At 39.7% G+C, this 27,584-nt stretch overlaps 1 protein-coding gene across 3 annotated transcripts in view; it reads left to right on the top strand.

Annotated features, from left to right (window-relative positions):
- phldb2b (pleckstrin homology-like domain, family B, member 2b) overlaps nt 1-26,836 on the top strand; it is a 101,222-nt gene extending 74,386 nt beyond the window's left edge. For 2 of the 3 annotated variants that reach the window (XM_007908717.2, XM_007908714.2), the window contains 8 exons: nt 4,450-4,590; nt 5,174-5,279; nt 17,989-18,175; nt 21,688-21,778; nt 22,726-22,872; nt 23,487-23,706; nt 24,347-24,432; nt 25,652-26,836. In XM_007908717.2, coding sequence (XP_007906908.2) covers nt 4,450-4,590; nt 5,174-5,279; nt 17,989-18,175; nt 21,688-21,778; nt 22,726-22,872; nt 23,487-23,706; nt 24,347-24,432; nt 25,652-25,792 — 1,119 coding nt within the window. In that variant the 3' untranslated portion in view covers nt 25,793-26,836. Of the gene's footprint in view, nt 1-4,449; nt 4,591-5,173; nt 5,280-6,918; nt 6,934-14,816; nt 14,853-17,988; nt 18,176-21,687; nt 21,779-22,725; nt 22,873-23,486; nt 23,707-24,346; nt 24,433-25,651 lie in introns of all 3 variants that reach the window. The other variant, XM_007908713.2, reaches the window with a different exon arrangement.
- The last annotated feature ends 748 nt before the right edge of the window (nt 26,837-27,584 follow it).

The following is a 27,584-nucleotide window of genomic DNA, read 5'->3' as shown; positions in this document are numbered from 1 at the left end:
CTATCTGAGTGCAACATTATATGTAATCTCCTTACTATGTTAAAGTAAATGCCTCTGATCAAAATAAATTTTCTGGTCATTTAAATACTAATGATTACTAATATGGAGTCCTGTAGCGCAGTGGTTAGAGCAGTTGCCTCACATTCAAGAGACCTGGGTTTAATTCCTGGCAGCTCAAAATGTTGGGCAAGTTTCCTTCACCACACGCCTCTGTTTACCTAGCAGACAGTAGGAACCTAGTTGTTAGTAATTGGTGGATCTCTTTTCCGGGGATAATAATCCTTAAAAAAAACAATAATAATTTGGTCACTCAATCCACGACTGGTAAATGCTGCGCGCAATTGGTTGCTGGGTTTGGCCCACAAAATATACAATTTACTTTACAGTATATTCTGTGAAGCACTTTGAGACGTCTAGAAGATGTGAAAATGCTATATCAAATGCAAGGATTATTATTATTAACCTGCATTTTGTGGGTTTCTAATCTCCTACCTAATGCATAGTTTCAATAGTAAATTATGATGCAGTTTATGTTTTATTTCTGAATTAATGTTAACTCACACAGAACAAATTGAAATTCCTTTTCAGATCTGTTTATAATTTTACAAGCCGTTTCAATCCCTTGCAGCAGGTGGAAATTGCAGTGTTACTTCCATAAAGGGTTCAGTTTTAATGCTGGGCCAACTAAGATGATCTCAAGCAGAAAGTTGCTAATTTGGATTTACATCTCATCTACCAGTCAAAACATCCATCATTCATCTGTACTCAGACCAGAGTGATCGTGTTCAGTTCTGTACAGTGCCACCTTCTATTCCAATCAGCTAAACCGTTCACATCTATCTAGTTTAATAAATGATGTGCATTCATTAATTCCAGGAAAGCACTTGCCCCGAATCAGTCTTGATTATACAGTGAAACTACAGGAGCAATGAAGAGTTAAATGTATTGACACATGATACTGTAGTATGCTGCCTAAAGGAATATCCTTACTAGAAAGGTTTTTCATCAAACTTGTGAATAAATTTCTGCAATTTTTCAAAGAAAATATCAGCAGGCATTTCAGACCATCCTCAACGTAACATCCTCATAAATTGTTATAATTGTCCCACTTTCATATTCTTCAATCATAAATTCAAACCTTGGCCGGCCCCAATCTTGTCAAGATCTATTTGAAAATGATGAACTATCAATAATGAGTTATGTTTGGTCTTTGTCTGGGTGATCTTTCTGATGCATCAGTCTAGATGAATTCTAGAGCCTCTGAGATTACCTGTAAATCTATTTCTAAAATAGATTATCTGCATAGTTTTTGGAATAGCCTTCAGATAAAAAACAATGGGAAGATGTCTAATACTTCTGTTATAATATGAGAGATAGCTATTAGGTTTAAGATTCTCAACTTGTGAAATCATTAGTCTGAATCTATTGTGAAGAGGTTGAATTTTGGGTGGAAGACTTATTCGCTGGATGTGGATAATAATATTATTTGAAGAATCTCTTCCCGGGATTGCACGTAATCTGTTTTTACAGATTAAAATATGAGTGCATTTGCCATTATTTTTCTTGATGATGAATTATTTTCCATTGTGTGATTGAATTTACCCATATTATGTCATCCTGTTACCTGTACCATTATCAAACATCAAAAGCATGTAAGAAGTTGCTGAAGTTGCTCCATTGTTCTGATGTTGTGTCAGCCACATCTCCATTAATCACAACCCTCTACTTTGTGTGCTTTTCTCTTTTCACTTCATACCACTTAATTCCTCTTTCCAGGATTATGTCACTGTTAGCCAAATTAATGAGTTCTATAGTAGTTCAAAGAATAGTTGCCCCACTGATTCTGCTACTATATCCCCTGAACCTGTTGGTGAATCTACAATACCTGACCAGATGATCAAGACACATGATGATGAGGTTGGTTTATGTGAATGGTTTGATTCAGCTATACCTTCGCTTTTGCCAAGTTACATGACATGTCACAGAGTGAGGAAACACAATGGGGAATAGTGAAATCGTGGCAACAGTGAAATAATGGGTTTGTTCCAAAGAATACGGCTTGATGACATCGGATTTATGTTTTTTTTGTTCCTCATAAATTGAATGAATTAGGCAAGCAATGTTCAACATAATGGATTTATTTATGCGCCAATAGATTTTCTTTAGTGCACTTTTGTCACACGCACATAGTTGCACAATCGTGCTCTTCCATAAGCACAAAGCCTTATCCCCTGCATGCTCACTCGCACTTTCTCTCTTGCAGACTCGAGCTTTTATTTGCACGTGCTCTCAAATCTTACTTGTGCATACAATCTTTCACAAACACGTGCGTACTCTGCCCAATCTTCTGCATGTGTGTTCAAGATGCTGTTGACTGGTGTTTAGGACAAATACAGATGTCTCATAACACAGAAAGTCCACCAGAGTACAGCAATAGTGAAGAGTTTGCACGTTATCTTAAAAGGTAAATTCCTATAAATTGTGTGTTTTTGGTCTTCCAGATAATACAGTAAACTGGTAAACCTCCTCGTCTGATTTTTAGGGTATAAATATATGAACTAGGTCTGGGATTTTTTTTATAAAAGCATGTTGATTTGCATGTGTTATGAGTTTTCGAAGTGGAAATATTTTTTGAGCATGAGTGTGTTTTTACCCAAATCTTCTTGCCCGCTTTTATGCAGATGCTTTTCTCAATCGTTTTTGTTCAATTATAATTTATAGACAGCTTCCCAGTTGTCACAGAATAAAGAAGGACTGACTTGAGAGAGAGCCAGACAAAACATTGTGAAATTGTCCCCTATTTTCTTGGTTTTCAGTCTTTCATGATTTCATTGATATTTAGCATTCTAGGTCATCACCTCCCTGCCTTGACACTGGGGCCTCCTCTCCTCCCTCTTCCCGTCCTGTGCCTAAACCACCAACTGTACATTGGCCTGAAGTCATGGCAACTTATGTAGATGCTGCTCCTCTGCCGGAAACCCCTCCTCCTGCTCCTCTTCCTCCTCCTCTTCCTCCTCCTCCTCCTCCTCCTCCTCTTCCAGCTAAAAAACATAGCAGACGACATCAGGTAATGTGTTAGCATGCTTAGTCCCACCTATATTAAGCATCTAGAGTGTATAAGTATAGAAAATAGTATTATGGAGAAGAACTTCATTCTTGTTATTTTTTCTCGATCAGCAGCCGAGAAAACAGCATTTGTTCGATATTGCATTGAAATACCAATATCTTTATCTGTCAGACACTCTTCAGGCCTGTACCTGTATCTGCTCTACACTCCTCAATCTCATTGCTAACCAAGAATATTAATTTAGTACACAACTCGCTAAGTCATTTTAACTTCTGGGAACACATATTAAACTGCTTGGAATTAGTCAAAAAAAAAGTCAATCAGAGTTTAGCAGTTTTACCATTTCTGTTCCCAATTCAAACTTTTTGGGAAATTTTTGGGGAATTTTTTTTTAATCTGAATTCTAGGAATCCTAGTTTATATGGGAATAGCATAAGAACACCAGCCAGCCATAATTATGTTTTTCTTTACAATGAACAGAAGTTCAGGTGATGAATGAGATATTTATCCATATATAGAGTAGCAGAAATCCTATTGTTTGAACTCACTATTTTAGATAGAGTCAGATTCACCAATTGAAATTAAAAGTGAACACATGGACAACAGTTTCAAAACTGATTAAAAATCTTCAGTAAGATATTATTTAAAGTGGAGCCCTTTACCTGTTGATACTACACAAGCAACTTTTGTGCAAATTCCAAAACCTGGTTATTTACAATCTGTCAACACACTGCTTTATTACATTGCTGGTGTGCAAGTGGTGACATAACCTTTTGATGTTGACAAATGCAGGATTCCAGCATCACATAACACATTTCTAAAACAATCAGCTGGGATACAGAAATCATCTTGTCTTATATTTATATTGCAGTACATTGTTTTATGGTGAATATCTTTATTTTAATTTCAAGTTCAAATGTGTCCAATGCTTTCGAAAAATCCTCACCCTGTTCTCAGTTTCTCTTCTGTGCACAAATTGGCTGCTGTGTTTGTCTATAAATATAGTCATTACACTTTACATTACATCGGTAATTGTTGTGAAGCTATTTGGGATGTTTCAAAGTCATTAAATCCTATGCCAACTGTAAGCATTATTATGAATATTATTATTCCTTGTGAATATTTTCAAATATATTGTTATTTCTATTTTTATTGCTTTGATGATGGAGAAGAGGACTCCATTATGACTATTATTACTTCTCTTTAATCAGAATGGGGTCAATGCAGTTCTATACCAAACCATTTTATGTAATTTTAATTTTGGAAAGAGTTCACAGTTTCAAGCTGTTGTGTTTCGTTTTTACAATACCAACACCAGTGTTCACTTTATAAGTAGGATTCCTTGTTCAAGGTATTAATTTAGTATTTTTGTTTGTCTAAAGAACTTCCGAATCCAGGAAGAAAGAAAGAAACATCAAAAGGAGGGACTGTACCTGAGTGACACTATTCCCAGGAAGAAAAACAGCTTGGCCATTTCATCCCAGTTTAACAGTGCAACACTTGGTCGCAATGTTACTTCCAAGGTCAGTCTTAAGGATGGATAGATTATTGTCAAACAAACCATTCTGGCAATCTGTTGCCTAAGATACCTTGTGATCTTGTCAATTGAATTTATTGACAACTAAACAAAAATAATTTGGGCTTTTGTAGTGCCTTTCGTGTAGGAAAACGTTTCAAAGAGCTTTACAAAGACCAAGTAAGTGCCTGAATTGGGAAGGAGATACGGGAAAGGTGCCCGAAGGCCCAGTCAAAGATCATTGCTTTTTAGTGGGTATTGGAAGCAAGGAGGGAGCGGGTGCGGTGGGATTTTGCAAGACAGTTTCAGAGAGAGTTGTCACCTGCCGACAGTGGGGCAGTGTGGGCGGAGGCATGAAGCAGGCCAAAGTGGTGGAGTGCAGGGTGGTGGGTGGGGGAGTGAAATCGCAGAGGTAGGATGAGGCAAGGCAGTGGAGGCATTCGAAGGTTACTACACAGGTCACGAAACTGTTTGATGCTGTAATGGACAGATGATAGGGTGGGTATTCTGGAAGGATGAGATCAGATAGTGATGTGACAAAATGATTGATTTTACATGAGATGTCATCGAGATGTCTTGTTTTCATACAGGCTCATTTACCATTGGTGCAGAGCAACAGCTGTGGTAGCATGCTTGTTCACAACATGACTGCTGTTGGGAAAGACTCAGAAAACAGGAGGCATCAGGGACAAAAAGGTACGTACCACAAATGATGATCTTGCTGCACACATTATAGAAAAAAAAAGAGAAGCAAAAAGAGAAGGTTTTAGTCTTTAGATTCCTTTAGGAAGGTCATATCTTTTATGGTACATTTCTTGTTACCACGGAACAACAAAAAAAACTGTTGCAATACATGTGTGGCTTAAAAGGGAGCAGGTCAGATTTTCGGTGCCCTTGCGCAATGATATTACCAGTCATGTGATCTTTAATGTCAATGTCACCTCGCTATAAAGTGCTTTAAAGTTTTATGGATTTTATATGTTACAATATTTTTCAAATGCACCTCTTATATTTGAAAACTAGTAATGCATTTTCTGATTTAAAAAGGTTATTATTACATGAGCCACTGGGATTAAGTTTGTGATGTCTTAAGCCGGGCATTCTGTTAATTTTTGCCAGTATAAACAGCCGCTAAGTTTCTTGATTCATAAGGAATCTGGCAGGCTTTCTGCTGCTTGTCCAGCTAGGACCACCCGACTTGCCAGGGTTTTGGCTTGCAGGGTTAACAGGAGCCAAGTGAGAAGAATCTCTGTCCCCAGTGACTGGCTGCCGCTCCAAGCCCTGACAACGAGCCAAGCTGGCTGGTCTTCCATCCATCCCGCACCAGAGGACCTGCACCTGCCTCAGGAACTGGATTTTCAAGACTGCCAAAGAGGGCTGGCAGGATTCTGACATTCCACTGCCTAGCACATCACTTTGGAGCCAGTTCAGCTCCAAGGAGACCTCGCTTACCTTCCCCGCGCCCCCTCCCCCCACTAACAAGAATAATCTCTTTCACACCTGAATCGCCACGACCTTTGTTATTCTTGAGGCAGAGGTAAGCGTAATTATAAACTGAAGCACCTAGAATGGCTTTCCAGGGTTATTCCATTGGGGGAGTAAAATGCACACTCATCCAGCCATAAAATAATATATCGGAGATTGAGCAATCCTCCAGGCTGTTCAGATATTTTTTTGTCTGGTGCATGTATGGATTATGACCCTCCTTGCTAGATCAATCATGGAAACTAAATATTGGATGAACATATTTCATAAAAGTTTTCATTCTCCCACCCCTTACCTGGTGTAGCCCAATTTCACTGGTGTCTTTTGGACTTGTGCTAAACAGAAGCACGGAACATCAAGTTTCTGATGCTAATTAGCTGCCATTCTGCATATAAAAAAAAGACCGATGTAATGTCACATTAATGTCACTTTCTGCTCATTGTGCTTGCACTACTGACCACTTCACACAGGAAGTGCCATTTGCAGGAAGCTTGTGTGCAGGAAATGATGGCAGCGGTGACCCAATGATCCGCTTCACTTATTTGAGCTAATGGACCCAGAGAACAGTGTTATGATGAGGTTGCTCTCGAACTTAAGCTACTCTAGTGCCTACAATTCACAGTAACACTCCCCTCTGCTTCAGAAATATCAGAGATCTTGGCAATCCAGTCTGAAATGAAAATGCCACTTCGAGAAGCAGTACACTACCACCTAGCAGTCATTTACACTGGTGTAAATCACCACAATACCAGGCTTAAAACATTGCCAACATTTCCCCACTACCTTATCTAACCATATATGTAGTTATACTGTTTGACTAATTGTGCATCTTTTCTCTATCCAACTGCAGGAAAATCCAAAAAAGGTATGTTGGACAGTTCTGCTTTTGGTTTTCTTTGTGTCTGCTAACACAGTAACTGGAAACGTAAACAATTAATATTGGTCAGTTTGAAAAAAAATGTTCCATTTCTTCAAAGGGGTTATATCATCTTGCAACGTTTTATGAACAGAATTTGTAAACATCTTTGACATAATGTTATGCATACCTCATCTTGCTTTCACAAATATTCTTACTCAGACTAGCCTAACCATTTAGCAGTATTCATGAATGTCCCGTGAATGTTTATTAACTCAAGCTCTTCATTTTGAAAATTCTGCTGTTCCAACACTTCAAGGCTAGTTTGAAAAAAACATTCTGATAAATTGGTAGTTTGGCAACATCTTGGCTATTTCCTTGGGGAGGACAAGTTTGCAGGGCTGTGGGGAAAGAGCGGGGGAGTGGGATTGATTTGGATAGCTCTTTTAAAGGAGCTGGCACAGACACGATGGGCCGAATGACCTCCTTCTGTGCTATATAATTCTATGATTCCTGAGCTCCAACTGTTTCCCCAGTAGTTTATCCCCTTTGCTCCATATCAAGATGACATGCCCCTTTTATTAGTGCGCACTTGTAATGGTTTTGGTGCAATGTTCAAAAATTTCTTTGAAAATTCCACATGGGCTTGATGGGCAGATAATTTCCATCATAATCACTAAATACATTTGAATTTTTTTAAATGTCCAAAAACCCAGGCTTTTCAATTGGCCTTTGAGCTGAATAAACTATACTGACCAAAAGATCCTGAAATGGCTGATCTCAGCCAGAGGAACAGTAGGAATGCAACAGCCAGTCTTAGCTGTTGTGTGCATGGAAGGTGCAAAATTCATCCCAGGCTTCCAGTGAACACTGCTAGAACACGTGTGAACATCGGGCTAGAAGAGAACTAACTGAGATGCTGAGTTGCCTGCTCACACTCGATATCTAGGCTCACACACACAAACAGTAACCACTTGGGTGAGACAGTGTAAAAAGCTATGATTTCAGCAAAAGTCTTCACCTTCAACAGAGGAAGGAGAAAAGCGGTAAAACATAATATTTTGGAGAACCTATTCACTTATTTTTTAAGAACATATCATGAATGTATTTGTTACATTCAGGCTTCAATATGCCAACTCCCTGTTTGTCGGCTTTCCCAACTCTTCCTTCTACAAACTGAAGATCATTCAGAACTCTGCAGCTTATGTTCTCTCCTGCACCAGGCTCCATGACCCCATCACCCCCCCACCCATAAACAACAACTTGGATTTATATAGAGTTCTCCACGCCAGATGGCGTCTCAGAGCGCTTCACAGTAACGGATCCCGGGGCCGAGCCAGGGGAGGGAGAGGAAGATGACCAAAGGCACGGTCGAAGAGAAAGGTCTTCAGCAGGGACCTGAAAATAGGAAGAGAGGGAGTGAGTCGAAGGGAGTGAGGAAGGGAATTCCAGAGCATCGGGGCATAGTGGTTGAAGGCACGGACGCCGAGGGTGGAGCAGAGGACTCGGGGGACGAGGAGGAGGCCAGACCCGGAGAAACGAAGGCAACGGGTACTGTTTTGAGGAGAGAGGAGGTCAGAGAGGTAGAGGCTGCAGAGGAGTGAGGGATTTGAATACAAGGGTGAGGATCTTGAAGTCGATCCTCTCTGGGATAGGCAGCCAATGCAGTCTGGCAAGGACTGGGGTGATCAGGGAGCGGAGTTTGGTGCTGGTGAGAATGCGGGCGGCAGAGTTTTGAATGATCTGGATTTTATGGATGGTAGTGGATGGGAGACCGGCGAGGAGGATGTTAGAATAGTCCAGCCGAGAGGTGACAAAGGCATGGACCCAGGGTTTCAGCGGCTTTCGGAGAGAGGTACTGGCGGAGACGGGCAATGCGTCGGAGGTGGAAGAAAGCAGAGCTGGTGAGGGACCGGATGTGGGGGAGAAAGGATAATTAGGAGTCAAACCTGATGCCTAGGTTGCGTACGGGTTCGGAGAGTTTTAGGGGGAGGTCGGGTAGGTGGAGGAGATGAGAACCGTGAGATTTTAGACGTTGACGAGAGCCAAAGAGTATGGCTTCCATCTTGTCAACGTTCTGCTGAAGGAAATTTGAACTCATCCAGCTCCTGAGGTCTGACAGGCAGACTGACAGAACATCAGGGGACTGGGGGTCGCAAAGAGAGGTGGAAAAATAGAGTTGGGTGTCGTCCGCATACATGTGGAAATGTACCCCATGTCTGCAGATGACATCCCCAAGAGGGGCATGTAGATCAAAAAGAGGAAGGGACCAAGGATGGATCCTTGGGGACCGAGTGACCGAGTGAGAGCGGGAAGAGAAGCCGTTTATGCAGATGTATTGCTGGTGGTTTGTGAGGTAGGACTCGAACCAGGCGAGTGCGGTCCCACTGAAGTGGATGGCGGAGGAAAGGCGGTGGAGGAGGATGGCGTGATCGACTGTGTCGTATATGGCAGAGAGGTCCAGGAGGACAAGGAGGCAGAGGGAGCCCTGGTCACAGATAGAGAGGATGTCGTTTGTGAGTTTCACAAGCGCAGTCTCTGTGCTGTGGGCAGGCGGAAACCGGATTGGAGAGGTCGAAGAGGGAGTTGGTGGAGAGGTGTGCGCAAAGTTGATTGGCAACAACACGTTCTAGGACTTTTGCGAGGAAGGGCAGGTTAGAAATGGGGCGGTAGTGGCTATGGTTTGAGGGATCTAGGGAAGGTTTCTTGAGGAGAGGAGTGATGACAGCAGTTTTGAGGGGCGCAGGGACTGATCCGGAGGAGAGGGACTATTTGATGACATCAGCCAGTAGTGGGCAGAGGAGAGGGAGCTGTGTGACCAGCAAGTTGGTGAGGAGGGGGTCGAGGCAGCAAGTGGTGGGTTTCATGGAGGTGATGTTGGGTGAGAAGGAGGAGGGAGAGATGGGGAGGAAGGAATGTAGGATGGGGGTGGTGGAAGGAGCAGATGATGGGGAGGGTGAGGGTGACAGAGAGGGCATGGTGGTGGGTGACAAGAGGCAGGTGGATGAGGCTGCCAAGAGGATGTTGTGAACTTTAGATGAAAAGAAGTCCATAACCTCCTTGCACTTGGCATTTGATTTGAAGATTGAGGAGGCCTGAGGGGGGGTGCACGGAGGAGGTAGTGGGTGTTGGGGAAAAAAGGATTTTAGGGTTGTGTTTAGCCTCCAAGATGATGTTGGAATAGAAAGCCGTTTTTGCACGTGTCAAAAAATGGCGGTAGCTGTGGAGATGCTCGAGCCACAGTTGGTGGTGGATTGTCAGGCCAGTTTTCCGCCATCTGCGCTTGAGAGGCCAGGTTTCGTTTTTTAGGCGGCGGTGATGGTTGTTGTACCAGGGGAATCGGGTGGGTTTGGAGATGGTCCTGGATTTCAGGGGGACGAGGGAGTTGAAGCTGGAGGAGAGCAATCATGGAGCAGCTGGATGGCTGCTTCAGGGTCTCTGCGGATGGAAGGCCAGAGGGACAGGATGTTTGATGATGTGAGGGTCTCAGGGGTAGCCCTTTCCAAGGGCGGTAGAGGATGGTTGAGGGCTTGGTGGAGGAGAGAGGGATGTGAGAGGAGAAGTAGATGAAGAAGTGGTCCCAGATGGCTTTGTCCACTATGCTGAGGTCGGAAATGTCAAGGCCGATATCAAGGGTGATAACACGAGGTCAAGGGCATGACCACGGTTGTGGGTAGGTGAATATATATGAAGGGTGAGGTTTAGGGAAGAGAGGAGGGCAGTGAAGTTGGCAGAAGTAGTGCAAGGGGAGTTTAGGTGGAGGTTAAAATTGCCTATTATGAGCAGGCGCTCGGAGCAGAGGGACAGGGAGGAGAGGAGAGTAGAGATGTTTGTGTGGAAGAAGCCGGGGGGCTTAGTGGGGCAGTAGATGAGGAGGATTTTCAATGGGAGAGAGGGGTGGAAGAGGGTGAGGTGCTCGAAGAGGGGAAGCAGCCAAAGGAGTTAGACCAAGGGGGGCTTTGGAAATGAAGGCCGCCATGCTGGTTTGGACGGGGGGGTGCAGTGGAGAGTTGGGGAGGGAACATATGAGGGAGGGGGTAGTTGTGTTTGCCTTAAGGAGGCGATTTGAGCAGAGGGAATGAATGATTGGACACTTGGGGTTGCTGCTCTGGGACAGCCAGTGCCGGGAGCTATGATGGGCCCGGTGGAGGATGCCCAGACTGGAGCAGAAGGAAGTGGTGATGGGGTCGAGGAGAGAGAGAAGGCGGGGAGGGCGGTGGGAGAGAAGGACAGAAGGGGGAGTAGCAGATAAAGGGGGGTGGGAGGGGGAGGCTCGGGTCAGGGCGGCAGCCAAAACGCGTACGCAGAGAGCGGGTGCGAGCGATCAGTGGGACGGCATCAGCCCTCAGGCTCAGCCTCGCAGGTCCTGGCCGGCATGGCAGTGCCAGGGGCTGCCAGGCCGTTGTTGTTGTTGTTATTGTCCCTGATTCGCGCCCCCTCCCCTCACTTACCTCCCCCCCCACCCCACACCCCCCACCCGCGCTCTCCTGACTCCGCTCCCGTCTGAGTGGCTCCTCATATTGTATGATAAATATGACTTGAATAATTACTATCCTGTCAAGATTAGACACAGCTGTACCAGCAATACAGAAGCAGTACAGAAGGTTACTGAGTTAATGCTACTCTTTACATATAGGCAGAACAAGCAGCTTTTTGGGATGTCTTGTCTGACGTTGAGACAGTCCTAGCCCTTATCTGGAACAATCTCCCTCAATCCGTCTGCCTTGCCCCCTCCCTCCCCACTTTCAAATCCTACCTAAATAGGGATGGTGCTTACGTCACCTCCCTCTCCGCCTGGCTCAGTGTCAGCCTCTGCCAGTTACTTTCATTAAATTAGGAAGCTTATGTCTAGCATTGTGTATGTATTGTGCCCAGATCTTTGCATTTTACAGTGTTTCACCTTTACGTCACTGCTTCTGCACCCACATAGTTTGCTCATGGGTTGATAACTTAAGCCGCTCAAAAATGAGCCCAGTGTCTATTAAGTCTTTCAGAAATTGAAATGCTTAAAGTGCTCAGAGTCCCCAATATGTCGCATTATACATTTGTATAAAAATAGTGTCTCCTCGATATCATATGTTAACCATTTATCAGAATATGTAAGTGACTCATTGTCACCTTTTTTTTCCTTTGCAAGAGCAGCATTTTGGAAGTCATAGGTATGTGTCTTTGTTTTCAGAAACAGTGAAACGTAATCTGTTCTGATCCTCACTTGTTCTCCATATTTGCTGTTTATAAAGATGACATTTTCCAGTAACTCTTAAAAAAATATTTCTGAGATCTTGTATCAAATGTATGTTGTTTCAATACCATAATAATTTTTTTGAAGCCAAAAATAAGTTACTGAAGGCCATCGGGTTAAAGGAATCCCTCATTTGCCAAGCAGTGAAAATCAGTTCTAATGTGAAATATCTGTTTATTACAGTGCACCACAAACCACTGTAATATGTGCCTTGAGTGCTCAGCTATTTGAAGGGTGCCTGGTTGTTTGTCCCAATTGCCTTTTTGTGCTTAGTTCCTGCTGGTTGTTCTTTCTATGGCTGGAGTGAGAAAGCTGGTGGCACACTTATGCCCATGTATAGTATTGTGATGGTGACAAGCATGGCCTCCTTCTGTGCTATATGATGCTATGAATAATGAGGGGTGAAGGTAGAATGGAAATATCCTGAAAGTCAATGAGCAAGAAACATGCTCAACAATAGTAGAAAATAAATAATATCCAGAGATAATTAAGAAATTACACAAAAGAAGACTATGATACGATCACAAGGTTATAGTTGCTGCAGTTTGGCAGTCTTTGTGTTTGCTACAATTTTACGTTTTCTTTCCAAGGGCAAATTATTGGTTGTAAAAATTACAAACTAGATCAATGTAGGTGGTGTATGGAAATAGATAGAAAATTGAGACTGAAATTGCATACTCTGGGAATCAAACACAGACCAAATCCTTTCAATGTAGTTTTAATATTCCTATGTGAAATTACTTTGGGAAATCTCCATGCAGTCTGATGGCTCAATCCACGGCACAAAACAGTTCAAATTCAGTATGAAATTTACAATGAATCCCCTCTGACCCTATTGACAATTAATTAAATTAATGTCATGGTAAGTTTGCGCAACACATGTCCAACTAGAATAACTCTAGCTCCTCTAAGAACTAAAGGCAAATCAAACTGTCTTTGCTTACTTTTCTTAACTGAATACAGTGTGTCGCTACACCTGTGTACCAGCATTAAGTGTAGAGACGGATAGAATCCTGGCCTATGAGTTAAATTACTTCAAAGTACCATCAGAACAGCATGAGTTTCAAGGAATTTTTAAAACTTTGCTAAATGAAGTCGCATGAGAAATAAGTCCTAACTGGAGCATAATTTATCCTCAAAAGAGACAAGTTAAACTTTTTTTCTGTATACTGAGTGGTGGCATTTAGTTATAGTCAGATATAGTGAGCTAAAGAAATATTGTTTGACCAAAGATGGATAAGAAACTCTCCAAAGAATCTGGAACTTTTGGCGGATGCAGTGCTGGCTGAATTTTAAGATAACAGTTAAGAAGTGTTTTTTTAACCAAGTATCCAAATGGATGCCAACTGCAAAACTAAAATTTATTTAGATCCATTTTGGCATTTCAAATAGGAATGTGTCTGTCATAGAACAGTGAGGTGGGAGGTAGGGGCTGTGAAACACAAATCCAAATTCATTCATTGTCTGATTATTGAATTGACCCCCGTGTGGTAGAAACTTAACACATTTATTTGCAAGTGTAATAATCAACCTGTTGCAAACCTTCTAAAAATAATTTTCTTGCATAGAGAGTCAACTTTGAACGTTGGATTATTTTTCTGCCAAGAGAAGGTAGAAGATGTACTATAGTGGTTACACGGATCTTTGATTAAACGTTGGCACAAATAAAATTGATATTATGTTTAATTTACTAAATTTTGTACAAAATGTGGTTAAAACACAAAGTTTCAACAATGGGGTTGAAGAAGAGCTTGACAGAAAATAGTGCCTCATGTAAGAAAATGTGCCTTTGATGAGAAGTGAGATCACAAGAGTAGTTTAAATGAAGAAGGCCTTTCAGTCCATATGATCTCATGCTTTCACAATACCCAAATTCCAGGGAATGCCTTGTGCATTCACACTGGGCTCGGATCAAGTAAGAAGTAAGAACTTGGGTCCAAGGTGATCTTGGGTCAGAGCTGATCTCTCTGCTCGATTTGACCAGCCGGAGGAGATTGATTTTGCAGTCCAAGTTATGAAGTACCATTTGTACTGGCTTATCCCTAATGAGTGTTTTTCAATCCCATTGTGTTTATTGCAAGAATACATTGCCTTCAAAGTAAAGCATTGGTGCCCCCTAGTTCTGAACAAACATGTTGCAAGCAGAGTTTTTGCAAGGTGGGAGGAATGAGGTTCAGAATGGAAGCGGATGTTACCTGAGCACATTGTTTACATGTACTCATCAAATTTACCTTTTTAACAGGTCATTGGAGGAAGGAAACAAAGAAAGCAATACAAAATGTGTTGTTGGGACATTAAATACATAATTACATTGCATGCTTGCAAAATGTGGGGAAAAATATGTTTGACAGTTTGGGAGTGTGAATGGAAAAAGAAAACACAAGCTTTAAATGGGTTTACCTCTTTGAAGATTACATTTTGTCCATGAAATATTTAACAAGAATACTATATATTAGTATATTCGATGAATATTATGGGTGTAAGAAACGGTTTGCTGTTTGTATAATTCTGTAGCATTAGAAGTTTTCAGAGAACTTGATATTGAGATTCCATTAGTAACTCGAGAGCATTCAGTACTTTAATAGTTACAGTCTCTCGTTTGATTTTCTTTTCTCACATTCTTTTGCCCTTATTTGCAAAACTTTTCTAGGATCAGCCACTCATTCCAAAGGGTCTCATAGAAAAGGTAAATACCTCAGCTTGGAAAGAGTCCTTCAAAAATTGTTTGCTTGTTAGATAAATGTTCTGTTAATATCTGTTCAAAGTGCAACAGTTTAAGGCTTGTGATTGCAACATTTCTGCTACAGAGCAAAGACAAATAATTGCACAAAACAATTGCAGGCATTGAAGTTGTGAAATTGACCAAATTAACAATAATAATAATAATAACCCTTGCATTTGGTATAGCACCGTTCACATCGGGAGTATGTCCTTGTGAAGTAGAGTGACTGTGTATTTGTGGGTAAACACGGCAGCCAATTGCAGTGTCCCATAAACAGCCATGAAGTGAGTGACCAACTTTATTTGGGGTTGTTGGCCGGGACACGAGGAGAAATTCCCTTATCTTTTCGAATAGTGCCAAAGGATCTTTAACATCCACCTGAATGGGCTGAAGGGACCTCAGTTACATTCTCATCCGAAGGACGGCAACTCCAACAATGGAACACACCTCCAGAACTGCATTGGAGTGTCATCTTAGATAATGTGATTTCAAGTCCCGACATGGGACTTGGGTTGAGCCCATAACCTTCTGACTTGGAGGCGAGAGTGCTCCTGAACCAGGCTGACAATAGTGGGGAATATGTGTAAGAATACCATTAACTTACAATTTAACAATTATGTGATTTACTGCCCCGCTACGATTCCACAACTATTTTTACTTTGTGGTGACTATTTAATAAGAATACATGATACAGTCATTCTACATTTAACATTGCATCCTTATTTAAAACATTTGAAGAAAACTATGTCTGTCTTGTACAAAATATAAAGCTTTTATGATGCTTGCTGGTGTTTGGCAACAATGGTTGCTCTAAGCACCTAGTTTTAATCATACTAATATTATTTTTACAATTAAAATATATAATTTTGCTTTTTGTTAAATATGCTGAATAAAAGTTATCCTTTACAGTTGTGCAATTACCCTGAGATTTTTGTGTCGTTGAGCTCCTACTGATGGGATATAATTGTTGAGACATACTCGGGTTTGAAAATATTATTAAACTAAAATGGTCAAGTGTTTGTTTTATATTCTGTTAAGCCATTGAACATTATTGTGTCGACAAAGGTAATTCAGCAATTTTTTTTGCAGTCCATTAAAATGTATGACTGGCCCGTATCCCAAATTCCTTTGGAATGGGCTCAGTTTGACACCATCTATGTGAGAAGCTAACAATAATACTAATTTGGCCAAAACTCTATTGCAGAGTCATTGGAAGCTGTTGCAATCGCACGGTGAGACCAGTGCAGATAGTGTCCTGTATACTGAAAACAACTACAAGTGAATAACTGGCAAGATATTCAGTTTCAGTTGGTTATACTGTACAAGTGCCCCAACACACGCACACTCTGTGGTCCCAAATCCTTGGCTCCTGCTAATCTGCAACTATGCTCGTGTGAGGCATTCGAGTGTTCTTTTCTTTAAATAACCTTGCACAATGCGGGTAAAAGTGGACCGTGAATTTTTAATGTTTTAATTTGAAACCTAGTTCTAAATTACATGACCAATCAATCTGCAATATTAACAGATTAAATTAGAGACAGTGAAGCCTGCGGTTACTGATAGTTCTCAGGCTGACCTTTCAGAACTCCACTCAAGCGCTGATCTCCTGCTGGACATCTCTCTTAGCCACAAATCGGCTTCACTGAATTGAAAAATGAGAAGAGTATCAGGGCATAGTGCCATAGTATCATTCTCAGCTACATCTGAGCAATTGCAGCGTTGAGCATTTGTGAATTCTTTTGCAAATCTTGCATTTTAGATCCCAGCGTTTTTTTTAAAGTGCTCTGTGAGGTTAAGCCCTGTGAAGGGTGCAATACAAATGCTTGTTGTTGTTGAAAAAAATCTACCTGGACTGGGTCAATGTGTTCATGAAATGGTTAACATATGTTCACTTACTTTTCTGCAGCAGTCATTCAGACTTTTTTTCAATGAGTGCTCTGTGTAAAAGAGCACCAATAGAACCATCAGATGTTATTGGTAACATCTGTTTCATCAGTTTTAAAGCGCTAAATGTGTATTTGTTGGTGAGACAAATGGCTCGAAACACTCTCAACCACTTGCGGGCAGTCCACTTTCTTAGCACAGCTTTCCACCACAGAAGAGCATTATTTATAACAAGTCTGCTCCCTCTCTTCCCACCTTGGATAAGTTTACCTAACGAGTAATTAATTTTGCTTTTTCTATTCCCATGTCCCTGGGATGGCAGATGTACCCATTCATGGTACCTGCAGTGACTGCAGCACTCTTTCCCCTGGCTAGTCACAGTGAAATTGTAGCAGTGTCTTTGGAGTGTCTTCACTCGCTGGTTGCGGCTTTAACAAAAGGGAAGGTTCACCAAAATAAGTCAAACTGCTGGTATGGGGGCGACCTCACAGGAACTGGGGACAAATAATAATAATAATCCTTGCATTTGATATAGCGCTTTTCACGTCGGGAGGACGTCCCAAAGCGCTTCACAGAACACACTGTAAAGTGAATTGACTGTATATTTGTGGGCGAACGCGGCGGCCAATTGCGCACAGCAATGTCCCACAAACAGTCGTAGATTGAAAATGACCAATTTATTATTGGTTTTGGTTTTTGGAGGGATTATTATTAGGCTCTGTGTGGAGTAAGGAAACTTGCCCAAGGTTTCGCCCTCTGCCTGGAATTGAACTCAGGTCTCTCACTTGCAAAGCGAGTTCTCTAACCACTGAGCTTCAGGACTCCACAAATACAAGTACAAGCACACACTCTGAGGTCATGTTATCATGTGAGGTCCACAGGAATCAAACTGACCCAAGGGTATGTGACCAAAATATACTCACCCTTACACTCTTATCATCAAGGAAAGAAGCAGGATTCTGCTGGGTCGAAGGAATTTTGATTTCCAGCAGTTATTGCGGTTAGGTTGCTGTATAAATTAACATGAGTTATGTGCTTTCATTCCTAATACCTTGTCCTGCTTTAATATAGTCAGCCATGTGGTAGGATTGATATTCTGGCAGAGGTCTTGCTGGTTCACAGGGTAATTCTTTTACACTGGATGCTCCGGATTCTGTTGCATGGCACAAAGTAAATAGGCCGTGACTAAAATCTATCAACTTTTTGCTGTCTGTAGGGCACCGTCATCATCAACTGAATGAAGAACAGCGGCAGAGAATCCTAGCACAATCCAGTAATTATTTAGATAATTCCCATCTCACTGACAATGGATACAAGGACAGCACATTTGAGACTTTAAGCCTGGATAGTTCTGACAGCATGGAGACCAACATATCTGCTTGTTCTCCTGACAACATTTCAAGGTAAATGACCTATTCTAATTGCATTGTCCTGACCATGAATCCTAACTTGTCCGATCAGTGACTTTTAATAAAGATTTCTTTGTTTAATCAAGGTTAATAATTGACTTCTTGTCACCACGCACAACTTCCACACAAAAAACAATTTTAAGATTACTATACGAATCCTGCAGTTGATGAGTAATTCTCTGATGGTCAGGAAAGTTACCAATTTTAGCAGAGAATAAAACTGCATTCTCACCCAAAGTTAGCAGGTTATGTAAATATTAAAGCATCTCCTTTTCTCCCCGTGACAGGCATAATTAAAATGGCAAACGCACTATTGCCTCTGATAGTTTAAATACAGTTTGAGCTTTATATGTGTTTTCTCGTGTACGAGGATTCACTAATAGCAAATATCACAGTTTTGTAGATTTACAAGCTTCTCATAAAGAAAACTGTTCTGGGCAACATGAATGTCCTGGGGCCAAGATTTGTGGTGTATAAATGCTAGATTTAAATCTGGTGCATACTCTTTTACCACCAGTCTTGAGGCTCTTGTTCATTGTATCCTCCCTTCTCAGCAGCCCTTGCAGCTCTGTTGCTTGACACCACAATGATTTTTTTTTGCATGATGGTAAGTAATAAAGTGCCAAAAATTATTTTGTATCCGGAGAACCAACCAGTAGAGCACTGACATGGGAAGATGGTAAATGTGACAATGTCAATCTCGATAATTCAGTTTAGAGGCACTGAAAACTGGAATGTGGGAGCCAGGAATAAATACATTTTGCCAGGGACTTCTTCTCCCCCAATCTCTCCCCACCCCACCCCCCCTTACCTTCCCCACCTCTCCCCCCCACCTGGATCTGGAAATATCTGGTCAATTGAACAAGTGAATGAATGCTTAAAACAACCATCAACAAACATAAGAAAAGTCAGCGTTAATGAAAAGTTGTGTTGATAGGACACATTGACATTTTTATTGACCATATACTGTAACTTAGAAGGTTGAAGGTTGAAAACAAAGCAACATAAGGAACCAACTATTTGCTGTTGTGTGTGCTGTTTTGAGCGTTTTAAGCTGGCAGGCGCAGCTGAAATAGATCTTTTTCCAGACGTCTGCTTCTCAGTTGCTGCCTTTGATGTGCAATAAGAATCGTCTGTTTCTAATTAATAACAAATGTAAGCACTTTATCATAATTTTCTGTGGAAAACCAGCATCGGTATCCCATCTTGAACACTCTGCTGTTTTCTGCAACTTTCCAATACTCTTGTTAAAAACTCTTGTTAAAAAAAACAATCCGACTTCCTGAAAGTCTCTAATGGTTCAGTAAAAACACAGCCCATTGTCCAAAATAAGGTTAAAAAACATGTGCTGTTTGTTGATTGTACACTGTGCCAGAAACATCTGTTTCTCTATTTAGGCACTGCTAGCAATATATCATGGCTACATACATGTGGTGTTGCAAATATCCAGCCTGTTATTGGAATTTATTTTAAGTGAAATGTTTGAGCGCTGAATATTTTGCAGGATGTTTTTTACATTTGCTTCTCTTCTACCCTGAAAGCTTTGGAAATCCATGACTTCTAAAGAGAAATTCCACCTGGGTATTGATTTACTTTATTTAACCCACAGTTTAGAGCACCCAGAATTTCAAAAGTTGTTGAATTCAGTCTTAACTTTGAAGTCAGTTTCCTGCAGTTCTTTAAAGAACTTACAGAAAATAAACTTCCAAATAAAGGGTGTATTTAAGAATTTACCAAATTCAGGACACTTTAAACTGCTGCATAAATAGAGTAGTCTACACCCTGTTGGAATTTCTCTCTGTTGTATCTGATGGTAAATGCAGTATTATAATATAAAAGCTGTTATTTATAAGAGTTTTTTATGTTATTTATAAGACTCTTAAATAAGAGTTTCTTTTAAATTTATGATCTATTATTTTTGTAGTTTCCATTTACCAGTGGCAGTTTACCGTAGGTTAGTCTTACAAAGTTAAGGTGGTTTTCTGAATTAATTTACGTTTAATTTATGAAATAGATATGCTTTTATTCTTGAAAAGCTTTATTTTATTTTCAACCTATTAAATGTAAAGTGGAATTTATAGTTGATTCTGTACCTGGAAGATGGTAAATCAGGGCTAACACCACTGATTTGTCACAGTTTGATGTTGTAAGCAGTAAAAGTTGTCCAATGAAACAGTATTGGTAAATATTGTCAAGGGGTCACAAGCCAGATTCGAACTACGTGACTACGATAACTGATTGCAGCAGTTTATCGTCTGGCTAAACAAAATGTGGAAACAGCAGCAAACGAATGTGGAGAACAGCAGCAGAAATAAAACAATAAAAATCAGTTGTGTTTCCCACAGTTGCTGTTGTTTTAACAAAAAAACAGTGTCAACCTCAAGTACTCGCACATTGGGTGTAATGGAGGTGACATAGATTAATAATAATACATGCATTTGACATGGCACTTATAATGTCAAGTGGAGTGACTATACTTGTGGGCAAATGTCGCAGACAATTAGCATGCAGCAATGTCACACAAATAAACATGAAGTGAATGAGCAACTTATCTTGAAAATTGTTGCTATTAAGTATCATGTGACACTGAGAGTCATATCATAATATATTTAATATCCACCTGAACAGGGATGGATGTGTGGGGTGTAGTTCCTCTTTGTGAATTGAGCAGAGATGTTTCAGTTAAATCCTTCATGACATCTTCCAAAAAATTTCTCGGGTGTGAATAGTATACACAATACTATATACAATAGTATTACGTCAAATTCAGGATGCAAGACCAGATCATACCATAGATCAATAAGAGCATAACATGGCTGAAGCAAGACAGTTATTCAACATTTTGATCAATTAAATTATTGACAATTTTGATCAATCAACAACAATAACAACTTGTGTGCATATATATATATATATACATATCAAATCCTACCATAGGTATAAAGATACAAGTTGAATTATAAGGGCCCAAATTCCACCTAGTTTTAGCCCATATGAGTATTTTGTCTTAGAATTTAAGATTGCAAGGAATTTTGGACAGTTCTTAAACTCAATCATAATTTGGAAGCCAATTTCTTAATTCTAAAATAAAAGATTAGATGGCACTTTAGGCTTAAAATGTCTACTTCTAGATAAAATAGACACAGACCTCATTTGTACTTAATAACAGTTTCTGTTAAAATGATTTAATATGAGAACAAAGTTGCAGCATTGACTCAACATTTCTCAGTTGGTTAAACTTTGCAACACAATGATTAACTTTATAATAAAGTTTGAAATCCCGTGAAGTATTTTGAGACATCTCACGACGTGATAAGAAGGTATATCAAATGCAAGGATTATTATTAATATTATTATTACTGCTACATCAAATGGTTTTGCAAAGATTGATACAACCCTGTCTTTACGAGACCAGATACCAGCAGCTGTTTGTTGCAGTCTCAGCTTTTAAATGTTAAGTGTTGTAGCACTTTGCTTACAATCAATTGCTTATGTTTTTGTTGTAGTGCGAGTACCTCAAATGTTGCTAAAATTGAAGAAATGGAACGACTTTTAAAGGAGGCCCAGGCGGAAAAGGCATGGCTAATAGAAACAAAGGTAAATTACAAATTGCTCTGCAGTAGCTGTGCTCTCAGAGCATGATAGGATCCAGAATATAGGATCTTCATAAGAAACGTAAAAACCTTAGCTTTTAGAAGAAATTGTTATCAAGACTTTTCTCTGTACTTTAGTGTACCGCTGTGAACATGCAAACCTGAAAACACCCCCAAGAAGCTACTTATTTGAAGCATTCTGAGACGCCACCTGGCGTGGAGGGTGCTATATAAATGCAAATTATTGTTGTTGTTGTTTAGTCCCAGATAGCTGTTGTATTCATTATCATTGTTCTGGTAATTTCAAACATTTCCTTTTTGAAAAAAATTTAGCCAGGCGACACTCTTTTTAAATAGTACACCATTGTAGTTTTAAGAGCAATCAATAAAATTGCTGTTTTTACTTGGCTGTCATATGATTTTTTTTAGTTTTCAAGAGCCTGTCCACTCCGCCTGCTATAAATTGCCATTGCCTCCCTTTTGTCCCTGATTATTTTTTTCCTTGCATACAGCAATGCTCCACCAGGATTCAGGTGGTTGTGCTCCTGCTCTTTGCTTTTTGACGTTGTGCTTAAACCTCAAAACACCTTGACAGATTATTTAACTTAATTTATACATTTATCAACGTCATTGCCTCATTATGTTAATTCCCCTTACCTAGTCTTTTCTGTTTTTTTTCTCTCCTCTGCTAAAGGCAGTGACCCATGCTGGTGACAGCCACTTGCTGGTACTTTGACCCCAAGTGTGTACCCCTCTCTTGGATGAGCGTAGAAGGTGGGCTCTTAAGAGATTGCTTTGTTTTTGGCAAAGTAAGATGAGTTCAAATTTGCCCACAAAATACAGTCAATCCACTTTACAGTACATCCTGTGAAGTGCTTTGAGACGTCTTGACATGATAAGGTGCTATTATCAAAATGCAAGGATTATTATTATTTTTACGTTGGGGTTTAGGAGCGAGAAATGGAAGCAAAAAAGCAAGCTTTGGAAGAGGAAAAGCGTCGACGAGAAGATCTTGAAAAGAGACTGCAAGAGGAAACACAGCGCAGACAACAGCTCATTGATAAGGAAGTCAAGATGAGGGAGAAGCAGAGGTCACAGGTCTGTGAAATATTTTTCACCGTCCAGGCAATATGCATGACTGAGTTGCATGTCCCACAACTGAAGTGCAATAGTTTGAGAAACACCTTCAATACAAATGTGTCTTAAATGGCAGATCCGCAAATTATCAAAAAAAAAATGTCATTAGCAATGTCAAAGGTGAAGATATATCTTATTGGAGCTTTTCATTGTTCTCAATGAATCAAAATGTACCCTTTTTAGTGTTAGGTTTCAACTTATGTGCACCACCCATTTCACCATCATGATATCGACTTAACATTAGAAGTTGTCATGATGAACCAAAAATAAACAGCACAACCTGACAAGTAGTCAGTAGAATTTCAGGTCTCAGACTCTAATTGGAATTGGATTGGAAAATAATAATAATAATCATAATAACAATAATGTGACCAGAATGACTTCAGGAGGCTGACTGTTCTCCTTTATTCCATAAAGGATCCTTACCGGCTCTTCTGAAGTACTGGAGCTTTACCTATGGTTTGAGGCAATTGTATTCCTTTCATTTAACATCTTTTCTTGTTCCACTGTTACTTGTGCTAATCAGATGATGAATTTCAAATAAAATCACTATGTCTTACCATATTTCCATACAGGCTCGGCCTTTGACCCGCTACCTACCAGTTAGGAAGGAAGACTTTGACTTGCGAAGTCATATAGAAACAGCAGGTCACAATGTGGAAACGTGTTATCATGTGTCTCTCACAGAAAAGACATGCAGAGGATTTTTGATCAAAATGGGTGGCAAAATTAAAACTTGGAAAAAACGCTGGTTCGTTTTCGACAGAACCAAAAGGACACTTTCATATTATGCAGGTACAAATCAGTCGGCTACATTGTGAAAATTAAAGTGTTCCATTTTCAGTCACAAGTAAATGACTAAGGCAGATAGAATAAGGTGGTTAAGAAGGATGCCACAGGGTAGTTTATATATTGTATACATCTTACTCTGAAATTATGAGAAATATTGTTCGGATTGACTCCATATTTGGCACCTTGTCAGCACCCATCTGTTTCCTTATGACAAGTGTCCTAATAGACAATGGGAATGTTCATAGAGAACGGTTGTTGGCTTTCTAGGTGCAGCTCACTGCACGTTTGGTGGTGTTGTGAGTGACTCATTTAAATGTGTATATCAAGGCATGATATCTGTGGCCAACTATAGTTTTTCCAAATGTATATGAAGAGTTTATGCTGAATTATTTTGTTCTTTCTGAAAAATACCGAAAATTGGCTTTAAGCTTTACCTATGTGTTGCAGAAATAGAACGATGTGCGTTAAGGGTTGAACGTTTCTCCACTTGATTTAATTTTAAACTCCAACTTCCGTTCAGTCAATTATCGAATTTCATCTGACCACATTTAAGAAGTTTAGTGGAAAATGTATTGAATCAAAAACCATGTTTCAGTTGTTGAAAATGAAAGCACTGACAGGTTACTTTTTTTTTACACTTCAGATAAACATGAAACTAAATTAAAAGGGGTCATATACTTTCAAGCTATAGAAGAGGTCTATTATGATCACCTGAAGAGTGCACACAAGGTAATGCTATTACTGAAATTTTTCCAGGTTTAAGTACATAGTCCAGACTTGGGCTTAGAAAAAGGTCCATCTAAATCTTTGTACTTGCCAGTACATTAAGGTATTTCAGAGTTGCTGTTTCTATGAGCCTCTTAAATAGGCCTGTTTAAATCAAGTGTGCCACTGACCGAAATGTGCAATAAAACATGTCAAGTGCACAGATGGAAAGTTACAGCATTTTTCGTCCTTGGCGAGCAGCGCAGACATCAAAAGAATGTACTGCCAAGTGGACCAAATGCAGTGAAATTCCATTAAGGAACATAACACATGTTTACCCAGGGTTGTTATCTCATCAACTATCTTGCAATACTGATGCGCTATCAGAGCTACTGCACACAAATGCACAGAATATTGCACAGTTAAAAAATAGATTTATTTGATAATATTCATAGCGTTGGGGAGAAATTCCACTTGGATCTGGACTGATTCTATTTTCTTAGCACTGTGGAGCACGCAGAATTTGGTAAATTGTTGAATTACTTTTAACTTTGAAGAGGTTTACAGAAAACTGGCTGCAAAATTAATAGTGGATTTAGGAATTTTGTCAATTTCTGGATGCTCTGAAATTCTGTACAAAATAGAGTAAACCTTGAGCCAGGTGTATTTTTCCCCCAATGTGTGCTTTTCACAACCTCTAAATGCTTTTTGCCAACATGATACTGGATCGGTGGGCAATTTTTTTCCCTATTGTAACATTGCGTCTAAATTTATAGACCCAAAAATACTACATTATAACTGGGATAGCTTGACATGTTTCATCATTTGGTTTTAATAATCCAAATCATTTTGCTCTTCACGTAAAACTAACATTTAAGGTGATGACACATCAGTATTGCATCCAAGGTAATAAATGAGTCACCAAAAGAGTCAAGAGTGTGTTGTGTTCAGTGTACCCCCCAATACACATCTGAAAATAAGGTGGTAACCATTTTGTTACATGCCCAAAAAAATCTTCCAAGTGTTTTGCTTGTTATACATAAGCACCTAAATGATCTTTGGATATTCCCTGAATTTAATCCCACAGGGGATCAATAAGTACAATGAAGGGTCTATTGCAAGAGTACCTTTCTAGTGAAAATATAAATTTCTTTCACAAGTTCAGAAACTATTCAATTCCTACATGTATACAATATTGGACTGTGAATTCTGATATGCACTCACACAATTCTTTCTCTTTTAGAGCCCGAACCCTTCGCTTACGTTCAGTGTAAAGACTCGAGACAGAATTTACTACATGGTTGCACCATCTCCCGAGACCATGCGAATTTGGATGGATGTCATTGTAACAGGGGCCGAAGGTTATACTCAGTTCATGCTATAAGCACAGAGTGCGCCATTATTTCAACCTCATTTTGCATGTAAAGCTGTGAGTTTTCATTATAGCTAAAGGCAGGTCTTCTAATTAATAACAAATATATTGTTATGATTTTATCTACATTAGCTTATATTTCTGACAATCATACCCCCTTATAATTATTAAAGTAACGGGTTAAGATGCAGTAGCCAATTTTTAACTGAAGGCTGCCTTACCAATTTTCGATAAAGCATTAAATGGTTTGCATAAAATATAGTTCAACTATATCACAGAATATAAACTGCCATTAATAATTTGATAAACATGTCTAAAATTATGACAAATGGCAAGAATGTCTTTGTGTGCTGCATAAGCTGCTACAATGTTATGTAATAAGGAAACTTTTTTTAATGCTTTCTCCAAAAAATAATCATTTTTATTTTGAGATAAGTAACACATTTTCAAAATAAGAATTGTAATGTTTAGTTTGAAGGTTCATGTTGTTAGATATATTTTGGTTTACAAATCGCAAGCTCCAATTCGATGTTTTGCAAGAAGAGCAGCTAATTCAGCAGTTTAAGTGCGGTGTTATTCATAGGGAAAAAAAATCATCAGAGGGATGTTGCACAGCTATCGAGGCTGAAGCCACAGTACCATTCAAAAGTGAATTGATTAAATATTTGAAGAGGAACAACGTGAAAGAACATGGGGAGGGAGCAAGGCATCAGGATTAGAATAGCTAGCTGCAGTGGAGGTGCTGGCACCAGCAGAGGTTTGATGGGCCGAATGTAATTTATATGATTCTATTTTGAATAATCTTTTTGGACGGTCTTTAGTAAGAGCTTCAAGAGACAGTCTGCCTTCTCCCACCATCTTTCACCGAGCTGGCTATTTTTGTTAACCACACAATCATCATAACCCTAATGTAAACCGTTTCTAGTTTGCTGGACAGAAATTCCTTACACGAGTTAACCATTGTCTGGGTTAAATTATTGTGTAATCCAAAGATTCAAAGCTTTTAGAGCAATTCTATTAATATAATAATAATCCTTGCAGTTGATGTAGCCCCTCATCACGTCTTCGAGACGTCTCAAAGCACTTCACAGAATATACTGTAAAATGAATTGACTGTATATTTTGTGGGTGAAATGTAGCAGCCAATTCTGCACATTAACAAATATACAGATTTATGGAAACTTGTGGCATAACTATTAATAACGCCTATCTTTATTAAACTGTAATGCTTATGATTGATATATTAAATATAAACTGTTGGAGTTGTAACACTTATTTCCACCGTATGCATTTCTGGTCTTATCCCAAATTCTCATGACCCTACTTTATATAACTGCTTACCTACAACAGTTACTTTGTTAATTATTGACTGGATCTTTTGTCAAAATCGTTGGACATTTTCAGATGTCTGAAAAGTACAAAAGCCCATGTTTAATATCAGTGCATTATTTTTTTCCAAGGACAATCCTTGGATTATCTAACAATATAAGATTTCATCTTTAATATAAACATGCAATCTTCCTCATTCATCCATCCTTCTATTATAATAGGATATCCAGAATGGAAATAAAAACAAGGTACTTTTCCCTTCAGGGTTCCAACCTCAGAAATCCATTCAAACAACCCTTGTTCCTCTGTTAGTTTTCTTCCATAATCAGTGGCAATATCCTTGCTGTTCTCTCCACGTAAGAAGACGTTTGATGTTCTTTGAATAACTGGAAGGTTTCCAATTGATTTTGACAATTTTATTTCTGGCAATTTTGACCATTATGGACTTTTCAGGTGTTCGAAATACAGGGAATTA

Source organism: Callorhinchus milii, unplaced genomic scaffold, assembly GCF_018977255.1.
Source record: "Callorhinchus milii isolate IMCB2004 unplaced genomic scaffold, IMCB_Cmil_1.0 Scaffold4, whole genome shotgun sequence".
In the NCBI taxonomy this organism is placed as follows: domain Eukaryota; kingdom Metazoa; phylum Chordata; class Chondrichthyes; order Chimaeriformes; family Callorhinchidae; genus Callorhinchus; species Callorhinchus milii.
The sequence above is the reverse complement of the archived record's forward strand: the minus strand, read 5'-3'. Positions and strand labels throughout refer to the sequence as shown.